Here is a 19,332-nt window from a genome sequence, read left to right as displayed (position 1 = left end):
TAAAAAAATTATATTTATACATGTATTATTTCTTAAATAGAACCGTGTGAATATAACTAGTAAGCGTTCGATGTGAAAACCGTTTAAATCAAGATAAGATGTCGCATTACTTTTTTTTTTTTTTTTTTCGTTTTAATTTAATTTAATTTAATTTTCCATTTATCAGTATTTTAATTATTGGAAAAGCCAAAAATGGTTAAAAAAAGGAAGATGTTCTCCACTCACTTCTCCACCCAATCTATTTGATTTCTTCTTCTTCTTCTTCTTGGGTTCACTGTCAGTGTCTGTTCTCTCTTCGCCCATTTGCAGAGATCAGAAAGAGGAACCTATCAACGCCACTCCGAAGCTCCTCTTTCTTTTTCTATCTGTCTCTCTCAATATCTCCACGCGCCACTACCACGTGCCAATTCCACTCTCTTAGTTATCCTTATTCACTTCCAACATTGTTCCTTCATTCCTCTCAAATCGGAGTCGCTGTTCGTATTTCCTCTCTTCACGCAGTTGAATGTCCAAAATGCACATGAGACGGAGATTCTCGCGCGTTCCGAAGCCGATCGAAAATTTGCGGCCGATTTGATGGAATCGGAAAGGAATTTGTTTCAGTGCTCGCCTTATCATAGAGCTGATGGCTCGGTGCACCTCATGCGCGCTGTCCAGATTTCATTGCAAGCTTAGATTTGCGGTGGTTGTTTTCGTGGTAAAACTCTGCTAGTTCTGGAGTTTTTGTTTTTATTGTTACATTTCTTTTAGTTCAAATTTGCTCTGTCGTGTAAGATGTATGACTTTGTGGAATAAATGTTCAACTGTGATTGGGCTCTAATTGGTCGCTGTAAGCAGTGAGAAAGTGAATATTTGAAGTTGATGTGTTTTTCGTATTTTTCTTATTTTTGTCCTGAAACTGAACTGTGGAGGCTAGGGTTTTGTTGTCAGAGCAATGATTCATCTAGAGGTGCTGGATTAGTTATTTTCCTAGAATTTTTTTTCTAAACTATATTTTTCTGAATTAAAATTTAAGTGAAGCTGTTCAACTAGCCTCTTTGGCGGCTGATTTCTTACAGGTTATTTATTGGTCTTTTTCGGTGATTCTTTGTCTGTGGTTTCACATTATTAGTTTTGAAATTCTTCTGATCTGAGATTTGGCTCTTGTAAGTGATGGAAGATTTCATAAGATTCTTCTTCGTGTTGCAGATTATATTGATATTGGCGTGGGTGGAGGCCCACAACGCAAATCTCCACGAACACCAACTTCAGGGACGCTTGGAGAGGAATACTGAGAACATTGCGAGCCACTCTTGCATACATGATCAGATTCTTGAACAGAGGAAGCGGCCTGGGCGCAAGGTGTATTTGGTTACCCCACAGGTTTATGAGCCCAGTCGCTTAAAACATCTTAAGCACAAAGGTAGGGCATTACTTGATGTGTCAACTTCTTCAGGTTCTCAAGAGGATGCAAAGGAGCCTATTAGGATATATCTAAATTATGATGCTGTTGGCCACTCCCCTGACAGGGATTGTCGAGCAATTGGCGATATTGTTAAAGTGAGTGCTCAATAAGAATGCAAAAGAAATATTTAGGATGGATTTTTTCTACCTACAACTTTGGTATTATATTTCATGTATTTTATTGAAATTAAATCTTAAATTTCATATTAACAGCTCGGGGAGCCTCCCATGACTTATCCTCCCGGTTTTCCTTCTTGTGATCCCCATGGCAATCCTCCAATATTTGGTGATTGTTGGTATAACTGCACTTCTGAAGATATCTCAGGAGAGGACAAAAAACGTCGCCTTCGTAAGGTCATTTATTTTATCCTTTTTAGTTTGCTTTAATTCATCTGGGGGGTAATATTTTTTGCTTGAGAAAATTACTTGGTGATGTGTCAGTTATGTTGTTATGCCTCTTTGAGAAGTGTTGTTTTGAGGAACTATCATAAATGGATACAGATATTAATCCTTCATAACCAATTTCAGGCATTAGGTCAGACTGCTGACTGGTTTAGGAGAGCATTGGCGGTTGAACCTGTCAAGGGGAACTTGCGTTTAAGTGGGTATTCTGCATGTGGACAAGATGGAGGCGTGCAGCTTCCTCGCGGATATATTGAGGGTAAATTTATATAATTGCATTTCTTGTAAAAATTAGATGTGAGATCAGATTTGTACTTTTGAATTTAAGATATTACCTTTTTGTTCAACTTCTCCAGAGGGTGTCTCTGATGCTGACTTGGTTCTTTTGGTGACTACAAGACCCACAACTGGAAATACACTTGCTTGGGCAGTGGCATGCGAGCGAGATCAATGGGGTCGTGCCATAGCTGGTATATTATCCCATAAACATGTTGGTTTCAGTGGTTTTTTTGTCATCTCACATTTAGAATGCCTCAGAACTGAAAGTACTTCTGTTCCTCTGCAGGACATGTTAATGTTGCGCCTCGCCATTTGACTGCTGAGGCAGAGACTTTACTTTCCGCTACTCTTATACATGAGGTTTGTTGTATTATCTGTGTGTGGATGCATGAGAAGTTTTATGTGTGACATTGTTCATCCACTTGATTCTTTTTTTCAGGTTATGCATGTTCTTGGTTTTGATCCGCATGCCTTTGCTCATTTTCGAGATGAAAGGAAAAGACGGCGTAATCAGGTATAAACTGCCTTTTGTTGCTGCATGGTCAACTCTGGTTTACTTTTATAATGTTGTACCACGTCTCACCAAGTATGTTCGAGTCATGATTGTTTATTGGTCATTTCTTATAATGAGGCTTGATAGATGAAAGCTGAGTAAAATGTCTGCTTGTATTGATAGAGACAAAACATTCCTGCAAATGGTGATTCTATGCAATTTCTATGATTTGTCTTTAAACTAAATTTTATAATTGTATTGAATTTGAAAACATTTTAGGGGAAAAAAATAATGAATTAACGATGTTGAGCTTTTTTATCCCTTAATTGAGCAGCATATTTGTTTTTCTGATTTAATTTTTGGGCATATATTTTTTTCCTCAATAGGTGTATTGAAAAATTTCAGTTTCATCATTAATTTCAATTCCAGGTATTTTAATGACACATTTTATAATCTAATCAATACACTTTGATTTTTTAAGGTTACCGAACAAGTGATGGATGAAAAGCTTGGACGAATGGTAACACGTGTGGTGCTTCCTCGTGTTGTCATGCATTCTCGATATCATTATGCGGTATTTTCTTGGGAGCAACCTATCCAGAATACTTCCATTTTCTTTTTTACTGTTTTCAGTTGTAAAAGGATCCAGCATATGACTGAAGTGACTTGTTTGCAGGCGTTCTCGGGAAATTTTTCTGGTTTGGAGCTGGAAGATGGTGGAGGACGTGGCACATCAGGTCTGTATCGCCTGATTGAGCATTAAAATTCACCTAAATTAAATTAATTTGATCCTCTTTCCTCCGGGTAAGATTAATGAGATATACTATTAATCCAAGATTTGTGAATGACTTGCAGGATCTCACTGGGAAAAAAGGCTTCTGATGAATGAAATTATGACTGGTTCTGTGGATACAAGATCTGTTGTTTCGAAAATGACATTAGCTCTATTAGAAGATAGTGGATGGTACAAAGCCAACTATAGTATGGCAGACCGTCTTGATTGGGGTCTCAACCAAGGTACTGAGTTTGTTACATCCCCTTGCAATCTTTGGAAGGGAGCCTATCGTTGCAACACAACACAGTTTTCTGGCTGTACATATAACAGGGAGGCAGAGGGATACTGCCCTATCCTAACTTATAGTGGAGATCTCCCTCAGTGGGCTCGATATTTTCCGCAAGCTAATAAGGGTATTTAGAATCATCCCTTCATTTTTAACATGCATGTCGATGCAAAGATATTTAATATGTGTTCATGCCTCTCCTAATTTTGTTTTTTGCCAGATTCTTTGGTATTATTCTGGATTGTCAAGATATTGTTAAACCTTTAATGCTATTGCATCCTGATTGATATGTAGTTTCTGCTTTTATTTTTCTGTTTCTGTTACACATGATAGATTTTCTTGGCACTATTCATGGGTGACTTACTTGTAAATATTTTGAACTCTGAATATTTGGCTGTTCACTGGTTGTTGCAGGCGGACAATCCTCATTGGCTGATTATTGCACTTATTTTGTTGCTTACTCTGATGGATCATGTACAGACACTAACAGTGCTCGAGCACCTGATAGAATGCTAGGTGAAGTCAGAGGAAGTAACTCAAGGTAAGATTTGGGACTTAATATTTATGCCCTGAATCTTCTTTAGATTTATATTTTTATTACACAGACTTGTGGAGTTGCTGACTATTTTTACCTTTCTGGTACAGGTGTATGGCTTCATCACTAGTACGGACTGGCTTTGTACGAGGTTCTATGACCCAGGGAAATGGTTGTTATCAGCACAGATGTATGAACAATTCTTTGGAGGTATGGTTTTGAGTATCAGTAGAGGTGAAATGATTACCCTTCTTATAGTGGTTATGGTTTAGTTTTTTAGATTTTGACCTGGAATGCTGGTACTGCTTGATTCTCTAGACTTTTTAATGAAAAAATGAAAAATGATATTTGGCACCCTTTGTTTTGGATACAACTACTCGACAACCTTATTATAATAGTATTAATTAATAATATAACATTTAAATGCTACCTTGTTAATTCAAACATTCATATTGTTAAATTATTATAACAAATTGTCAAGTAGTTATATCCAAAATAAAGGGGGTCAAAATATCATCATTCTAAAATATTTTAAGTGATTTCAGATGGACAAAACTTATTTCTAGTTCCTTGTACTTTTGCCATCAAATTCTTCATTCTAATGATGACAAATGGATGCTCTTTCCTATAATAAATAACTTCATTAAATATTTGTTTTAGAATAGGTATGAAATAGCTTTATTGAAAAGCTGTTTGTGCTGTACCTATCTCTATGCCTAGGACTCCAGATATGACTTTTCTTGTTTTTAACTCTTCCCTCCTCATTCTGTGTGAGAACAACCACTGTTGGTATAAATATGAGAACCTAAGAGAGGACAATTGAGCTCTCTAAATAATATCGTATCTTTTTATTTGTCCTAAGTATTTGTCACATAGTTTGAATAATGTATCCATTTGTTATCATTCAATTGGAGAATTTGATTGCCGGGAAAGTGTGTAAGAAAGTAAGGAACTTATATCTTAGTTGTGTTCTTCTTTCTTATAGTTGCCATAAAGTTCTTCGTTGTAATGATGGCATGGATGCTCTTTCCAATAATAAATAACTTCCATTTAATATTTGTTACAGTATTTTAAATAATAAGTCTGTGTTATCATTTAGTTGGAAAAGTGATGTCTAGAAAAGAATGAAAGGAACTTGATCTAAGTTTTATCCTTTGATCCTGTTAGCACTGTTTACATACATTGTGTTAGGTTAAGTTGAGAGAAAAGCCTTATAATCTGTTAAAATAGATAGTTAATCTGTTTGCACAGAGGCCGAAAATGGCAAGGTTGAATCAGTTCCAGGTTCTCGAGTTTTTGGACTTCAATCAGTCATTCTTGTTGATTTTGTTCTCTTGCCCCTCTGCTACTAACGTACTGATACTAGTTGGGAATTAGGGATTTTATCATTAAAATGTCATTTCATTCTAGTCCACTGCATTGCATCATTTGTTTCCTCCTGGAATTAATGCAATACATTTTTCAGTCCCTAGAATTAATCAATGTACATACATACATCGCACTGAATCCTGGAACTGGAAGGAAAGTTTTTTCGAAAGGTGTCCTAAATTTTTTGTCTTTTTGACATGCATTTGTTGGAATGATATAATTTTTTTTTTCTTGTAATAGGGTGAACAGGGCATTGTTATTGATCCCATATCTTCATTTATGTTGATAGATAACTTACATTTTGAAGAAATAATTATAAATCTGATTGAGCAATCATATAGTGTTTGAGATGTGCAATTTCTTTGTATAGGTTTGGGTAGCAATTCCTACTTTTTTCTTAGGTCTGGGTATATACATTGTATGTTCAGCCCTCCTTTCCTTTTCCTTTGTTACCAAATTCACTGAATGAAGTTCTCTTTTCTTTCCACTTTTGTACAGGTTGCAGTGGATGGTATCTGGAAGGTGTGTCCTCAAGCTGGTGGACCCATTCAGTTCCCTGGCTTTAATGGTTGATATTACTGCTGTTTTCTTTTTTATTTGTCTATGTTTAGTTGTTTACGCAGGGGTGTTAATTTGTCATTTATTGCAAAGACAATTTACTCTTTATTACATTTTTCTATAGGTGAATTAATCTGCCCTGCCTACCATGAGCTGTGTAACACTGACCCAGTAGCTGTGTCTGGTCAATGCCCTAATTCATGTAATTTCAATGGAGATTGTGTTGATGGAAAATGCCAATGCTTTCTTGGATTTCACGGAAATGATTGCAGTAGACGTGAGCTCTCATTTTTCACTCTTATTTTTATGTGATGATTTGTGCAATCTTTGTGCTTATACTGTTGTCAATGTCTGTTAACTCGTGCTTCGACTCTAAGTTACCTTCAGCTTAGCAGCAGTGGATTTTTCTCATTGTGCTTACTCTTAACGTCTTCCAGGTTCCTGCCCCAGCAAATGCAATGGCAATGGAGTGTGCCTTTCCGATGGGATTTGTGAATGTAAACCTGGCCATACTGGCATTGATTGCTCCACTGGTACGTACCAATTTTTTAGATTAGATATTTGCTACAAGAGTACTTCTTTGTATTAGAAATCTACATTTATGAGCAGTGGCAATTTCTTTTTCGCAGCTTGTGTATTTCCTTTTATTTTATTAGTTGAGGGTGGACAACATTATCCCTCGCTTATTTTGGGGACTAAGTTCTCACCATCCTGTCTAAAAGGCTATACTATTTTTGTTTCATACACTGTAAAATACACTCTTGAATATCACCAACCTCATGTTCGATTAATGAAAGCTTTACTCCCAAACAAACTCCAAGGCAATAAGATGTCCTAGGGGTGAGCTTTTGAAAAGTGTACTATTGTATAGAAGATGAAGTAGCGATTATTGGTTATTTCCATGGATCCTTTTGGATAATTAAGCTCACTCCCTTATATATAATTGAGGCTTTCTAGCATTTGTTTTGTTCCAAGTTATTTGAATCAAAATCAAAATAATTAAAACAGATATAGACACTGGTATAGGGGTTGAGTGTACTGATAAGTGAACTGTGATACTGGAAGACAAATGAAGGTTTGAGCCCTCAAGACATACTTCGTTGGACAAACTGAAGGTTAATTGTACCAATCGATTCCTAAAAGGTTCCCAAGATACTCTAGGAAACCTGGAAAAGGGGAAAACAAGATTCAGTCAATCTTTTCAAACAATTGTGCAAGTGTGAAAAACATATATATAGATCTTAAAGAAACATAATTTGCTTATTAACCTTTTCTTCATACTTTGTGCAGCTGTGTGTGACGAGCAATGCAGCCTTCACGGCGGGGTTTGTGATAATGGGGTTTGTGAATTCCGCTGTTCTGACTATGCGGGTTATACATGCCAGAACAGCTCCATGCTCCTCTCTAGTCTTTCTGTGTGCAAAAATGTTCTGGGAAATGATGTATCAGGACAGCATTGTGCTCCCAGTGAGCCTAGCATACTTCAACAGCTTGAAGAAGTAGTTGTCTTACCCAACTACCATCGATTATTCCCTGGAGGTGCTAGGAAACTATTTAATATATTTGGCAGCACCTACTGTGATGAGACTGCTAAACGTCTTGCCTGCTGGGTATGTCGTCATTTCATACTAAAATTATTCTTCAGCTTTTCCTGTTTCAGAATTGAAATATGGTTGGGTTTTTAGTTATTCCTAAATTTTTGTTTCGCAAGCTGATTTCTGTTGTTTTCATTCCTCCGTTTCCTTTCCTAGTCAGTTCATATATAATTTAAGTTGCCGCATGTGACATTCATTCTGACAAAACCGTGGTATAAGTTGAATGTGAGTTGTTCTGTTTAATGATTGTCCAAGTTTCAATATCCGAATTCGAACACGAGTGATGTACTTTTTTTAGAACGGTGGAAACGTGTGACTCTAGTGGTTATCCAATTGTACTAGAGATCAAGATTTATGAGTGGTGACAATTTCTTTTTCTCAGTTTGTGTCTTCCATTTTGTTGTGGTTTGAGGGTGGGCTTTTGAAAAGCATAAAATTGTATAAAACATGAAGTACGAATTATTTTGGATATTAGAGCATGCATGGTTGGTTGTGTTACTTATCTGTCTGAAATGGTTGGCATTTAATTTTCAGATCTCGATCCAGAAGTGTGAGAAGGATGGAGATAACAGGCTTCGGGTATGTCATTCTGCATGCGAATCTTATAATCTGGCATGTGGAGCTTCGCTTGACTGCTCTGATCAGACCCTTTTCAGCCGTGACGGGGAAGGGGAGGGTCAATGCACTGGCTCTGGTGAGATGAAAATGTCATGGTTTAATCGTCTACGAAGCACATTTTCTTTGAGAAATAGTTCCTTGAAAGGAATATCTGTAAGATATAGACAGCTTTAACTCTTTTTTCTTCCTTTTTTAATCTTTTTGGGATTTTGGGTTGTAATTTTTTAATCCTCAGAATTAGGGGTTGCTTACTCATCCAAAATTGTTTAGGAAAAATTGGATGAGGTTGCAGCTTTGGCTTTCAAAGATGAGAGCCTTTTGTAGAGAAAATTGGGAATTTAGGAATAGATAATGTAGAGGGTAAAGGATAAAAAACGAAATGGTAATTGAAATGTTTGTCAGAGGTTGGGCCGAAGGCCTTGAAATGAAAAAAAGAAGAAAATTCTGCTCATTCATGTCTGTATTTGTACATATATCACTTGTTCACTGAGAGTGTTACTTTCTCTTTGACATTTATTTTATTACATTCTGATTTTCAATTTTGCGCATTTCTTGTTTCGCACCGTCTGTTCACATATATTAAGAAAATCGAAAAAATCATTTATGCGGATTATCTCTAATCATATGCTCCTGATTGGAGATAAATCTTCTCCAAGGATTACTGTAAATGCTGCGTGCAACCACCTTTTACATTTTATGATCTATAAGAATGAGTATGCCTGCCGGTGGTACATCTAGGGCTATTAGTCCCTGCACCCCCATCATATTTCTTCCTACACCTTATTACTTCTCGTGAAATTATTTTTCGGAAGATAATAAATAATTTCGGATTTTTTTTTCTGGAAAGAAATCTTCCCCTTCGATTACGGGAAAAAAAAATCCGGCTTGATGGATTGGATGAGAAATTTAATGGGGGTGTAGGGCGTTGAAATTAGTGCAATATTTCCCTATTGATTGAGGGGTTGAACCAACCGGACTGGTTTTGTTTTTCTCCCAGTTTCTCACCTTCTCAGTTCTCACAAACAAAATCAACCACTCTTTCTTCTGACAAGTCTTCTCTTACAAAATAGTGAATATATTCTTTTTAATTCAATAATACGAAAGAACTAGGTTAAAATTTAAGACAAAGATGAATTTTAATATTGCATTCAAATTAAATGTCATATCCTTCCTTGTAAGTTCAACGTAGAAATCTGCAGAATGAATTTTTTAAGGAAAGTACTTAGATGTAATTTCCCCTTGAAGGTCAACTTTAGAGTTTTGTTTTAATAATTTATTAATTGATTTCTTATCAGATATTAATGATATTATTGTAATAAAATTCAAAATTTGGTTGACAACAACACCAACACCAATACATCTAACTTTTATCCAATTTTTAATAAATGTATGAGGTTGGGTCCATTCTGATGTTAGCACTCACCTGACCATAAAATTAATATATCCAGAACGTAATACTTTTCACATGTCTATTCGCAGTAGCAGGAATTTCAAAGCAAAAGCAAAACACAAGAAAAATGTTGAGGAAAACAAAGAAAAGTGAGAATGTTTGGTATTTTTGACGAGTCAGTGGAAGCATCTCGTTCTGGAAGCTTGATGCCAGTATTGATGTGTTGTGTCTATCAAATTCATAAATTATTTCTATACAAGTTTGCACAAGATTTATGTTACCTTTAGTAGATTCATGTAGTGCGTAAGTACATAAGCACACTTAATTCACGAAAAATAAGGTTAGAACTTGGCATGTTGACCATTTCATGAATGTATAAAAATGGTTAGGGTTAGCAGCCCCTCAATTATTTTATTATTTTATGTAGTATGATATTTTGACAAATTTATTTTAATAAAATTTGTTTTTTAACACATACCAAATTTTTTTCCTTTTTCCAAATTACATTAAACATCTTTTTCGTCCATTAAGGTATTTTTCACGTTGTCAAAATTTTGTTAATAAAAATTTGTAAAAAAATATTTTTTCTTAATTTATTAACCCCACGAACTGTTTCTATAACCATAGACTCTGGAATCCTCAAATCCAAATAAGTCAAATAAATCTAATGTTTAAATATATTTACGAAACAATATTTGAGTTTTATATATCTGATAGATAACCGACATTTCTATCCACACCACTGGTATGTAATTTATTTTTAAGGTTTTGCGTAGTATTCACTCATGAATCACTTGTTAATTATATTTAACTTGGAACATGACATAATATGATAATAGCAATTGGTATGGTATATAAATAAAATCATCATCTGTTTTTTATTTCCATCATAATCCTTTTTTTTTCTATTAATTATAACTCAAAAACTCTAATACTGTATCACTCTTCACTCTATACGAACATCAAATATTGCTTAATTTATTTTTATTTAGATTTTTGGTATTTTCTTAGTACCTTGTAGTAAGGGTGTCAAGACTGGTCTATGTATTCATTTATTGTTTTCATATTTCATAAAAATAAAATCATTAAAATATGCACAATCTTTTTTTTTTTGTGTGGATTCTCCATGATTATTAAAAAAAAAACATTTTTTCTTAGCTTTTTTTACTTGCTTCCATTTTTTTAAAAATTTGAGTACAATTTTATGTTTACATTAAAGTTAAACAGCATATATTAACAGTCAAATTTATTATTTTAAGATTTTAGATTATAAATATTATAATTTTTACGTATAAAATGAATGAGAAGATCATCCAGTTGTGTCACTTGTATTTCTTTCCATTTTTTTTTACTATACAATTTAAATTCTAAAGTGGTGAATGAAAGCTTTAGGAGCTCTAGATCCATATCCATAGGGAGTCATTACATTTGATGAAAAAACCTAATAAAGAAAAAATGAACATTTGTCCTCTAATCACAAAAAAACTTCAATAACCGTAGCGTTAGATTAAGCTATATTACGTAGAAGAAGAGGAAGCACTTTTCCTTTGTGAATGCGTTTTGACGTAGGATTTCAAGAACTGAACGAGAAAAGCAGCGTTTAAGAGAGAGTTGAAAAGCCAAGCCCCGATTCCGTTACACCCTCCTCTCAAGTAATGCAGCGAGAGCACGCCAACGTGGCACGCCAAATTACAACCCAACAGTGCCAGCTGGCAATTCGCGGTGAACCACAACGGCGTTTTGCTGGGCAATCCGAGTTCCGTCCAGAACCGGAACGCGCAAACGACGGAATAAACCGACGTGTAAAACAGAATGGCCAGCACCTGAAGCGACTGCGAAAACTCCAGCCACAGAAACGACATCACGAGGAGCACGGAGTTGTTAAACAGTCGCAAAAACGACAACCGTCGCTCACGTAAAACGACGAAGAAGGTGCGCAGCAGGTGAAGAAAGCGTGACAGGTAGAAAACGTACGACCAGAAGAAAACTCGACCGGACGGACGAGTACCTAGGGGGAAACAGAGTAGCCACTCGAAAGAGGTGGTTCTGCTGCGCCGCCACAGCCACCGCGTGTCGCGGGCTTCGGCTTCGGCGGAGAAGAGTGTGCCGGTGAATATCGCGACGGAGATTAACGACATGATGAGGCTGTGGAGGGCGGGGATAGGTCCTAACGGAAACGAACGACGGCGACGGGAGAGTTTGAGGAGGAGGTGGAGGATGAGTGCGGCGGCGATGTATAAAGAAATGGCGGAGACGAGGAAGGACCAGGTGGCGCCGTATAATTGGGTTGGGGTCCAGCGGAAGGAGACAACAGAAGGGTGTTGTATCAGCCAATATTTGATTTTCTCCATCAGGTAACAATAAGATACCATTTGAACTATGTGTTTGTTTGTGAGTTAAGTAATTGTGAATTTCTTGCAATGCGAACCATGATGAACAATTCTTTTAGTTGCGACAATGAATTAATATAAGAAGGGAGTGGAATTTAGGATAGAATTTAGAACACCAAAGTTGAATCCATCTTAGGATTTGTTTATTGAGACTTTTGTGTTTATGTTTATTCTTTTCTGTGGTATTCAGCCTTGACCTTGACTAATTGTGTTGAGTTTGTGGTATTGTCGTCATCTAGAAGGATTGTTATATGTATATTTACAAATTCTTTTCCAGGTCTCAATACATTGACGTTATGCGTGTCATTTTTTTATTGTAGATAATTAATTTAATTTTAAATACTGAATTTAAATAAATTATAATTTAAAAAAATGATAAAATCTTTTTTAATTTAAAAATAATTAAATTTAAAGGAAAGTTAAATATGTTTTCCGTATTTAAATTTAAATACTCAAACTTTGATATATATATATATATATATATATATATATATATATATATATATATATATATATATATATATATATATATATATATATATATATATATATATATATATATATTAATCTTTAAATTTTAAAAATGAATAAATATAATCATTTTAATTTATCATCGTAAAATTTTGTAGACTTGTTAACCGGTTTTATAAATTCACAGTTGAAATATATCAAATTGAATAAATTCTTCAAATGTAGTTTTAAAATCCTGTGGCAAGTGATCCATCCATCACAACATTATAAAACTTGGAAAAATATTGCATGCTGTGTGTTTACATCTTTTTATCCATATAAGTTTGTGGAAGATTTAAAACTAATAATTAAATTTTATTATGTGTTGAAACTTATTAACTTGAATTTTTGTGTAAGGTATACGATTTGTACGAATACTTGAAATGTTGTTTGGGCTTTAGAATTGAGCTTTATAAAGTTGACCTAAATATTTTATAGGCTTTTCTTTCCTACACCCCATGATGTTTAATAGCACCCTATTAATTTTCAAAATGATTTTACCTTCTATTCATTTATTTTGAAAAAAAAAATATTCAGAATAAAATTTTCAAAATATGGTTTTTGGAACACATGAAATGCGTTCCGAAACAAGTGTTTTGAAACATAATTTTCATAATAAGATTTTCAGAACATGTATACTACTTTCCGGAATGATTTTTTTATCAAATAATTTTGGAACAAACTTTCCAAAAACACACATAACATGTTACATGCAAAAAAAATTCAAAAAACATGTAATGCGTTTTAGAAAGAATTTTCTACAATGAGGTTTTTTTTTTCTTTTATCAAAATAAGTTCTCTTTCTCTTTTTTTTTTTTTTTCCTTCTTCTTACTCTGTGTTGAAGAACAGAAGTACAATGGTGATGATGCAACAACGGTGATATAGGGCAGTCAGAAGGTATTTTAGTCTCCTAATCTTAATATGTAGATGCAGTTAATAATAATAAAGGTGCAGAAAGAAAAATTCCAGGGATAATAGCATTGGTGTCAACATTTTTGTAAAGTTCTTTGGGCTTTATGATTGGGCTATAGAAAGTTCAGTTAAAAAAATAGATTAAAGCATGCATGTGAACTTTGTGGTATAACCCCTATGAACTAAAAATAGCCTTTCGCAATATGAAGGTCAAATACAAAATTGAATTTTATTTTTAATGTAAATATTTATTTTAAAAATATTAAATAATGATTTATAATCTATAAGGTGTGAGAACATATTTATTATGAAATAGTTAAGAATTTATAATTAAAAATAATGGTAATTGATGGAGATAATTGAAAGAACATCATAGGATGCCGCCAGACTTGACGAAAACGTGTTCTTCAAAGTTCTTACTTCAACGTGTGTAATAAGTTAGTTTTTTTACCAACCACCTTAAAAAATGTCAATTAGTTTTTTTATTATTATAAATTATTTAAAATGTATTTACAATTTAAAAATCATTTTTAAATTGTTTAAATATTATTTTCACTTTGTCTTATTATATCGTTTTTAATGACATATCAGTTAATTGATTATTATCCATATATTAAACTCAAATTTTGTAATTTGAGTTTAATGATAGATATCAAATTGTATTATATACTTTCACAGTTAAAATAAAGGTAAATTAAATAAATAATTTAGTTACTTAAAATAGTATAAGAAGGTTGCATATTTAATCCTTTATTTTAATTTATGATGTTAGTTGAAAAACATTAAATGTTTAACATTCTTTTGAATATAAAGTACTAATTGTCTGCTATATTTATATAAACGAAATATTTTCAATTTCGACGTTATGAATTTAACTTGTACATGTTTCTATTCTAAAATACCTTTTTCGTACATTTAACAACCAGTCATCTTAATAAATATGAACGGTAGAATAACATAAGGCAAAATTTAGTTGTTAAATTTTCGTATAAATATTTTACTACAACAGTATATTTATTTTTCATTACAAATAAGAATTCATTATTTCTCTCTTTATCAATAGGAGTTTACTTTAGATTTCATTATGTAATAAATTAGTTGAATGTTTAAACTTTCAATATTAAGATACGTATGAGATGAATGATAGGGAAAGAATCTCAATCATCTTAAAAGTACCCCTCTTTTATTATTATTATTATTATCTCTAAATTATATATTCATTAGAAAAATCATGTACTACATAAGAGTATGAATGAAAACAAAAATATTATTATGAAGAAAAAAATGGTTGAAAACTTGTAAAAAAAAAGGAAGAAAAAGTGGAGAATTAGAAAAGAGATTGTAAACAATAGTAATAAGGTGATTAACATTGGGTTGAATCGTTGAATCGTTGATTTGCAGGAACAGTAAAAGGAAAGAAGGTTGGTGATTGGTTTGGATCTGTAGTCTGCAGATAAACCAAAATTGGAAGCAAAGAAGCACATGATATGAATATGATACTGTCCCCTTTCTTCTCTTTTCACCATTGACTTACTCATTTCATCGATTCTTCTCTCAATTTTTTTCCCTTTCTCCAGGTTTGTCATTTTCTATTGCGCTCTTTTTTCCTTTATAGTTTCGATTTCTTCCTCTTCTTCTTCCCGCTGTCAATTTCCCCCCAATCTGTAAACCCTTATAATCTTCTTTGCAGCACTTCTCAATTTTGCATGTAAAAAAGACTTCAAAATTGACTAGTTTTTTTTCTTCCTCAAACGATTTCTGGCTATTTTGTGACCTTCATGCATTCCTGTTTGTTTGATTTCCTCTGATTACCACATCTTTTTCACTTTCTTCAGTTTTTCTTTGTTTTTGCATGTGACCTATTTTCTTTCAGTTCCGTTCAACAATAGGGCTTTGTCGTTTTACGTTGGTCTGCGTTTGAAAGCGTGTTTGTTTGTTAAGAAACCCTTTTCGGTTCACAGATATCACATGTAAAATACTGATTATTTTTATCACAGAGTGTGGTCTGCGAGGATTGTCTTGTGTGTGGCCGTTGTTATGTGTGTTAGGGAGAACTGTTAAGTTGTGTTGGAATCTGAATGTTTTGATTTTGTAGATGGCAAGTGGGTTTGGGGAATCAACTGGGAGGTCACCCCCAAGCCCTTCGTACTTCAACAACAATAATAGCAATGATGCTGGCAATTTTGAGTGCAACATTTGCTTTGAATTGGCTCAAGACCCCATTATTACTTTGTGTGGTCATCTTTTCTGCTGGCCTTGTCTTTACAAATGGCTTCACTTTCACTCACAGTCACGAGAATGCCCGGTTTGCAAGGCCCTCGTGGAGGAGGAGAAGCTGGTTCCCCTGTATGGGAGAGGAAAGACCTCCACTGACCCGAGATCCAAGTCTATTCCGGGCATGAATATCCCACATCGTCCGGCCGGTCAGAGACCTGAAACTGCTCCTCCACCGGAAACAAATAATTTCCCTCATCATGGGTTTGGATTTATGGGTGGCCTGGGAGGATTTGCGCCACCGCCAATGGCATCAACAAGATTTGGGAATTTCGGATTGCCTGCAGCTTTTGGTGGCTTTATACCGTCCTTTTTCAACTTTCAGTTGCATGGGTTTCACGATGGGGCCTTGTATGGAGGAGCGTCTGGTTTTCCTCATGGGTTTTCTAATACATTTCATGGTATCCATGCTCATGGATATCCTCTTCGCACACATCAAGGTCAACAAGATTATTATTTGAAGAAGCTGCTTCTAGTTGTTGTTTTCTGTGTTCTTCTTGCTTTTATTTGGCAATAGATTGGATACCATCTCAGGTTGCTAGCAGAACAAGACTTCTGCTATGATAGGTCTTCTGGTGCGCTTTGTTTTGTAACTGAGGAGTAAGGATAATGTTCATAGAATAATACTGTCTTATTACTCTTGTTGTCCTGTTCTTTCTGTCACCCAACTTGCATGGTATCCATGTTTTAAAGCAGAACACCCATTCTTAGTAATAAAGATACCAGTTGTATCACGCATAGATATTAATTTCATGGTCATTAAGTGTTTGAGACTACAAGACACATGAAATAGTGAGTTTGTGCTCTTTGTTTTCCTGTGTTCTCGTTTTTTCTAGTACATGTTGACAATACTATCTGGTGTTATATCTAAAATATGTTGATGCATAGTACTTTTTGTACTTTTAACATTCTTGATTTAAGGGTTATACTTATTATTAATATCAAAAGTCTTAGACGTGGGTCTGTGCACATTCTGTGATGTTTACACTCATCTTGTTTTTGTGCTCTATTTTGTTTGCTGTATGACCAGGGATGGTTTTTACATTATTTGGACAAGTATATAGAAATCTAAGTCTTTGATTGGATTGGTGGAAGGAGGTTGAATGAAATGGGATGGGATTAAATTCCATTGTTTGGATATGTAAGAAGATGATGGAACAAGGTGCACTGGTATGGAACATATACCATTGTTTTGTCTCATTTTTCTTCCCTTCCAAATTGGGAGGAATGAGAGGGAAGAAAGATATTTTATAATATTAAATTACTTTTCTCTCTTTTCCTTATTTCCTCTTGTTCAATATCCCTCATGACCCAAAATGCAGCAGCCCCACAACATGCAGAGTTCCTTCATAGTTTCAATGTTCACAATGCAAATCACCGCACCACCCAAGGTAATTTCCCCCGTCCTTTAGTTCTATATGATTTACGGCCATTTTTTCCTTCTGTCACTTGATTTTTTATTTTTTTATCTTTTAGTGGGAACTAAGAGACTTTAGTGCATAACCTGAGGTTTGACAATTCTTGAATGAGAATGCTAGCAGTACACTCTTTAATACACTATTTTTATCACATTTTCTACTATTGGTTGAAATTTATGGAAAATCACTAATTTTGGTGGGTTGTACTTCTCATTTAGCGAGCCTCTCATTTGGTTTTGTATTTTTCAGTAAATTTTAACCAATATTGTAGAGTAAATGTCAGAAAGAGTGTGGTGGAGATAGTGTGGTCAACACTTCCCTTCAACTGTAATTTGCACCTTGTATGTCCTACACAACGTGAGCACTCCTTGAATTTAGGAAAATTTGGTGAGGAACAAAGTATATCCACCAAATATCACACCAATGTTAATTTCTCATTGATTGATAGTGTAGAATCTGTTGACTTCCTAGTAATCCATTAAATTCAGATTAATTGGGCAACATTTTTTATGTTTTAAGTGTTGTTGCCATATACAAACCACGTAGCAAAGGAGTTTGATATTTAGTGACGACTTTCGTGAAGTGGTATATGCAAACAACAACATTCTTTTGATTACATTTTCTCCTACACACATTATGAAGTTACAAGCATTTTCTGGTTTTCTGCTACTAAAGAGGATGATTTGGGTGTGATATGCATATTCCCCTAAGATGTGTAGATCACAATCTATGTATTATTGAGTTACAAGAATTCATAGATCTAGTTTTTAACATCGAATTGATTTTGTTCCTTTGTCAAGTTCTGGTCAAAGGGATTGAAAGGAAATTCTTATGATGATTAAATCCGATTTGTGGTATGAATGTGGGAAAAAGTGAGGTGTGCTGTTAATTTTTTTCCTCCTCTTGTTGAGTTGAATGGTACCGTTAGATATTTTAACCCTGCTATTCTGTGCAATTGCGTATGTTGTATGTTTCTATGCAATTGCGCCTTTTATCTTGCTAACAAAGAAAGTTATATTTTTCATAAGTCATAGATCCTATTCAATCGAAATGATATATTGCAGTTCATATTTTCTTAGTAAAGGATTTCGTAGTAATAATATATGCTAACAATGTAAAGAAAGTTTTATCTAGCTATGTTCTAGTCCAACCCATTCATCCCATTCCATCTTATCTTTAAGCAGAACATTTTTTGCATTCCCTTGCCTCCTAGTTTTGTTTATACAAAAGTTTTTGTTTCCTTACTATTACCCACCATTTATAGTATGTTTCTTCTTCCAACTCTTACCATCATCAACTCTTCCGTATCTTTTTTTTATGTACTTGGATTCATATATTTGGTCTCTTCATTGCTAAAATTAGTGTTTTTTTGTGAGAACCATCTTAAATTTTCTGTTGATGCTATTGTTATAATAATAACAACAATAAATAAAATGATACTAGATTTTGGATACGTGTAATGTACAAGTGTATAAAATATAAAATATTTCATATTATTACTCATTCACAATTTACTAATGATAATATGAAATGGATTTCTTCGTTTATGGTTTATTAAACCAATTGCTAATTTTTTACAACTACTAAAACATTTATTTGGTACTTTAAAACAATTTATATTAATTTGGTTATTACAAAATTTACGACATCAAAGAAGTCATTCAAAAGAAATAGAAGCAGTCCTTTTTTATAACTATAATAAATCAATAAGAAATGAAGAAATTCAAAAATGAAAATATTTAAAAAAAAAATCAAAGTCAAGTGAATCTTTGATAAATTAAATACATTTATCAAAGTCAATTTTTGTTTATTAAAATTGCTTCTTTTTTCACTTCTACCCAGCACGCCTTAATTAAATCCCAACGAACAACTAACTATGAGGTCAGAAATGTGGTATGTCTTTTCACTTTTTATAGAACTGCATGTTACACGTGAGAAAATTGTTTAAGGAACAATAATACAAAACGAATTAATACATGCTTTTTCAGTGATGTTGTAGTAGTACTACATTCTAATTAAAATGTATTCTTGTAACTATATTATAAAATTTGACAGCAGTGATAAAAAAATGTTTTGATCCGTTAA

At 33.9% G+C, this 19,332-nt stretch overlaps 3 protein-coding genes across 3 annotated transcripts; 2 read left to right on the top strand and 1 right to left on the bottom strand.

Moving 5' to 3' along the window:
• The first annotated feature begins 224 nt into the window (after positions 1-224).
• On the top strand, positions 225-8,842 carry LOC114163267. The gene is made up of 17 exons (XM_028047471.1): positions 225-697; positions 1,189-1,539; positions 1,657-1,797; positions 1,972-2,104; positions 2,202-2,315; positions 2,411-2,484; positions 2,564-2,638; positions 3,099-3,191; positions 3,294-3,354; positions 3,473-3,805; positions 4,093-4,219; positions 4,324-4,423; positions 6,080-6,149; positions 6,264-6,416; positions 6,577-6,672; positions 7,430-7,749; positions 8,269-8,842. Exons 1-17 carry the CDS (start codon positions 626-628, stop codon positions 8,524-8,526), a joined length of 2,571 nt encoding a protein of 856 aa, XP_027903272.1. The 5' UTR covers positions 225-625; the 3' UTR covers positions 8,527-8,842.
• Positions 8,843-11,118: 2,276 nt separating this feature from the next.
• Positions 11,119-12,174, bottom strand: LOC114163932 (elongation of fatty acids protein 3-like). Its single transcript, XM_028048326.1, has one exon. It carries the CDS (start codon positions 12,112-12,114, stop codon positions 11,260-11,262), a length of 855 nt encoding a protein of 284 aa, XP_027904127.1. The 5' UTR covers positions 12,115-12,174; the 3' UTR covers positions 11,119-11,259.
• Positions 12,175-14,857: 2,683 nt separating this feature from the next.
• LOC114163933 (E3 ubiquitin-protein ligase RNF185) lies at positions 14,858-16,702 on the top strand. The gene is made up of 2 exons (XM_028048327.1): positions 14,858-15,132; positions 15,651-16,702. Exon 2 carries the CDS (start codon positions 15,651-15,653, stop codon positions 16,344-16,346), a length of 696 nt encoding a protein of 231 aa, XP_027904128.1. The 5' UTR covers positions 14,858-15,132; the 3' UTR covers positions 16,347-16,702.
• The last annotated feature ends 2,630 nt before the right edge of the window (positions 16,703-19,332 follow it).

This window comes from Vigna unguiculata, chromosome 9, assembly GCF_004118075.2.
Source record: "Vigna unguiculata cultivar IT97K-499-35 chromosome 9, ASM411807v1, whole genome shotgun sequence".
NCBI classification, from domain to species: Eukaryota; Viridiplantae; Streptophyta; class Magnoliopsida; order Fabales; family Fabaceae; genus Vigna; species Vigna unguiculata.
The sequence above is the reverse complement of the archived record's forward strand: the minus strand, read 5'-3'. Positions and strand labels throughout refer to the sequence as shown.

Coding starts and splice junctions, on each gene's coding strand:
- LOC114163267 (XM_028047471.1), top strand. CDS start 626: ATGGCTCGGTGCACCTCATGCGCGCTGTCCAGATTTCATTGCAAGCTT. Junction 2,485..2,563: donor CCGCTACTCTTATACATGAG/GTTTGTTGTATT, acceptor TCTTTTTTTCAG/GTTATGCATGTTCTTGGTTT. Junction 3,806..4,092: donor TTTTCCGCAAGCTAATAAGG/GTATTTAGAATC, acceptor TGGTTGTTGCAG/GCGGACAATCCTCATTGGCT.
- LOC114163932 (XM_028048326.1), bottom strand. CDS start 12,114: ATGGTATCTTATTGTTACCTGATGGAGAAAATCAAATATTGGCTGATA.
- LOC114163933 (XM_028048327.1), top strand. CDS start 15,651: ATGGCAAGTGGGTTTGGGGAATCAACTGGGAGGTCACCCCCAAGCCCT.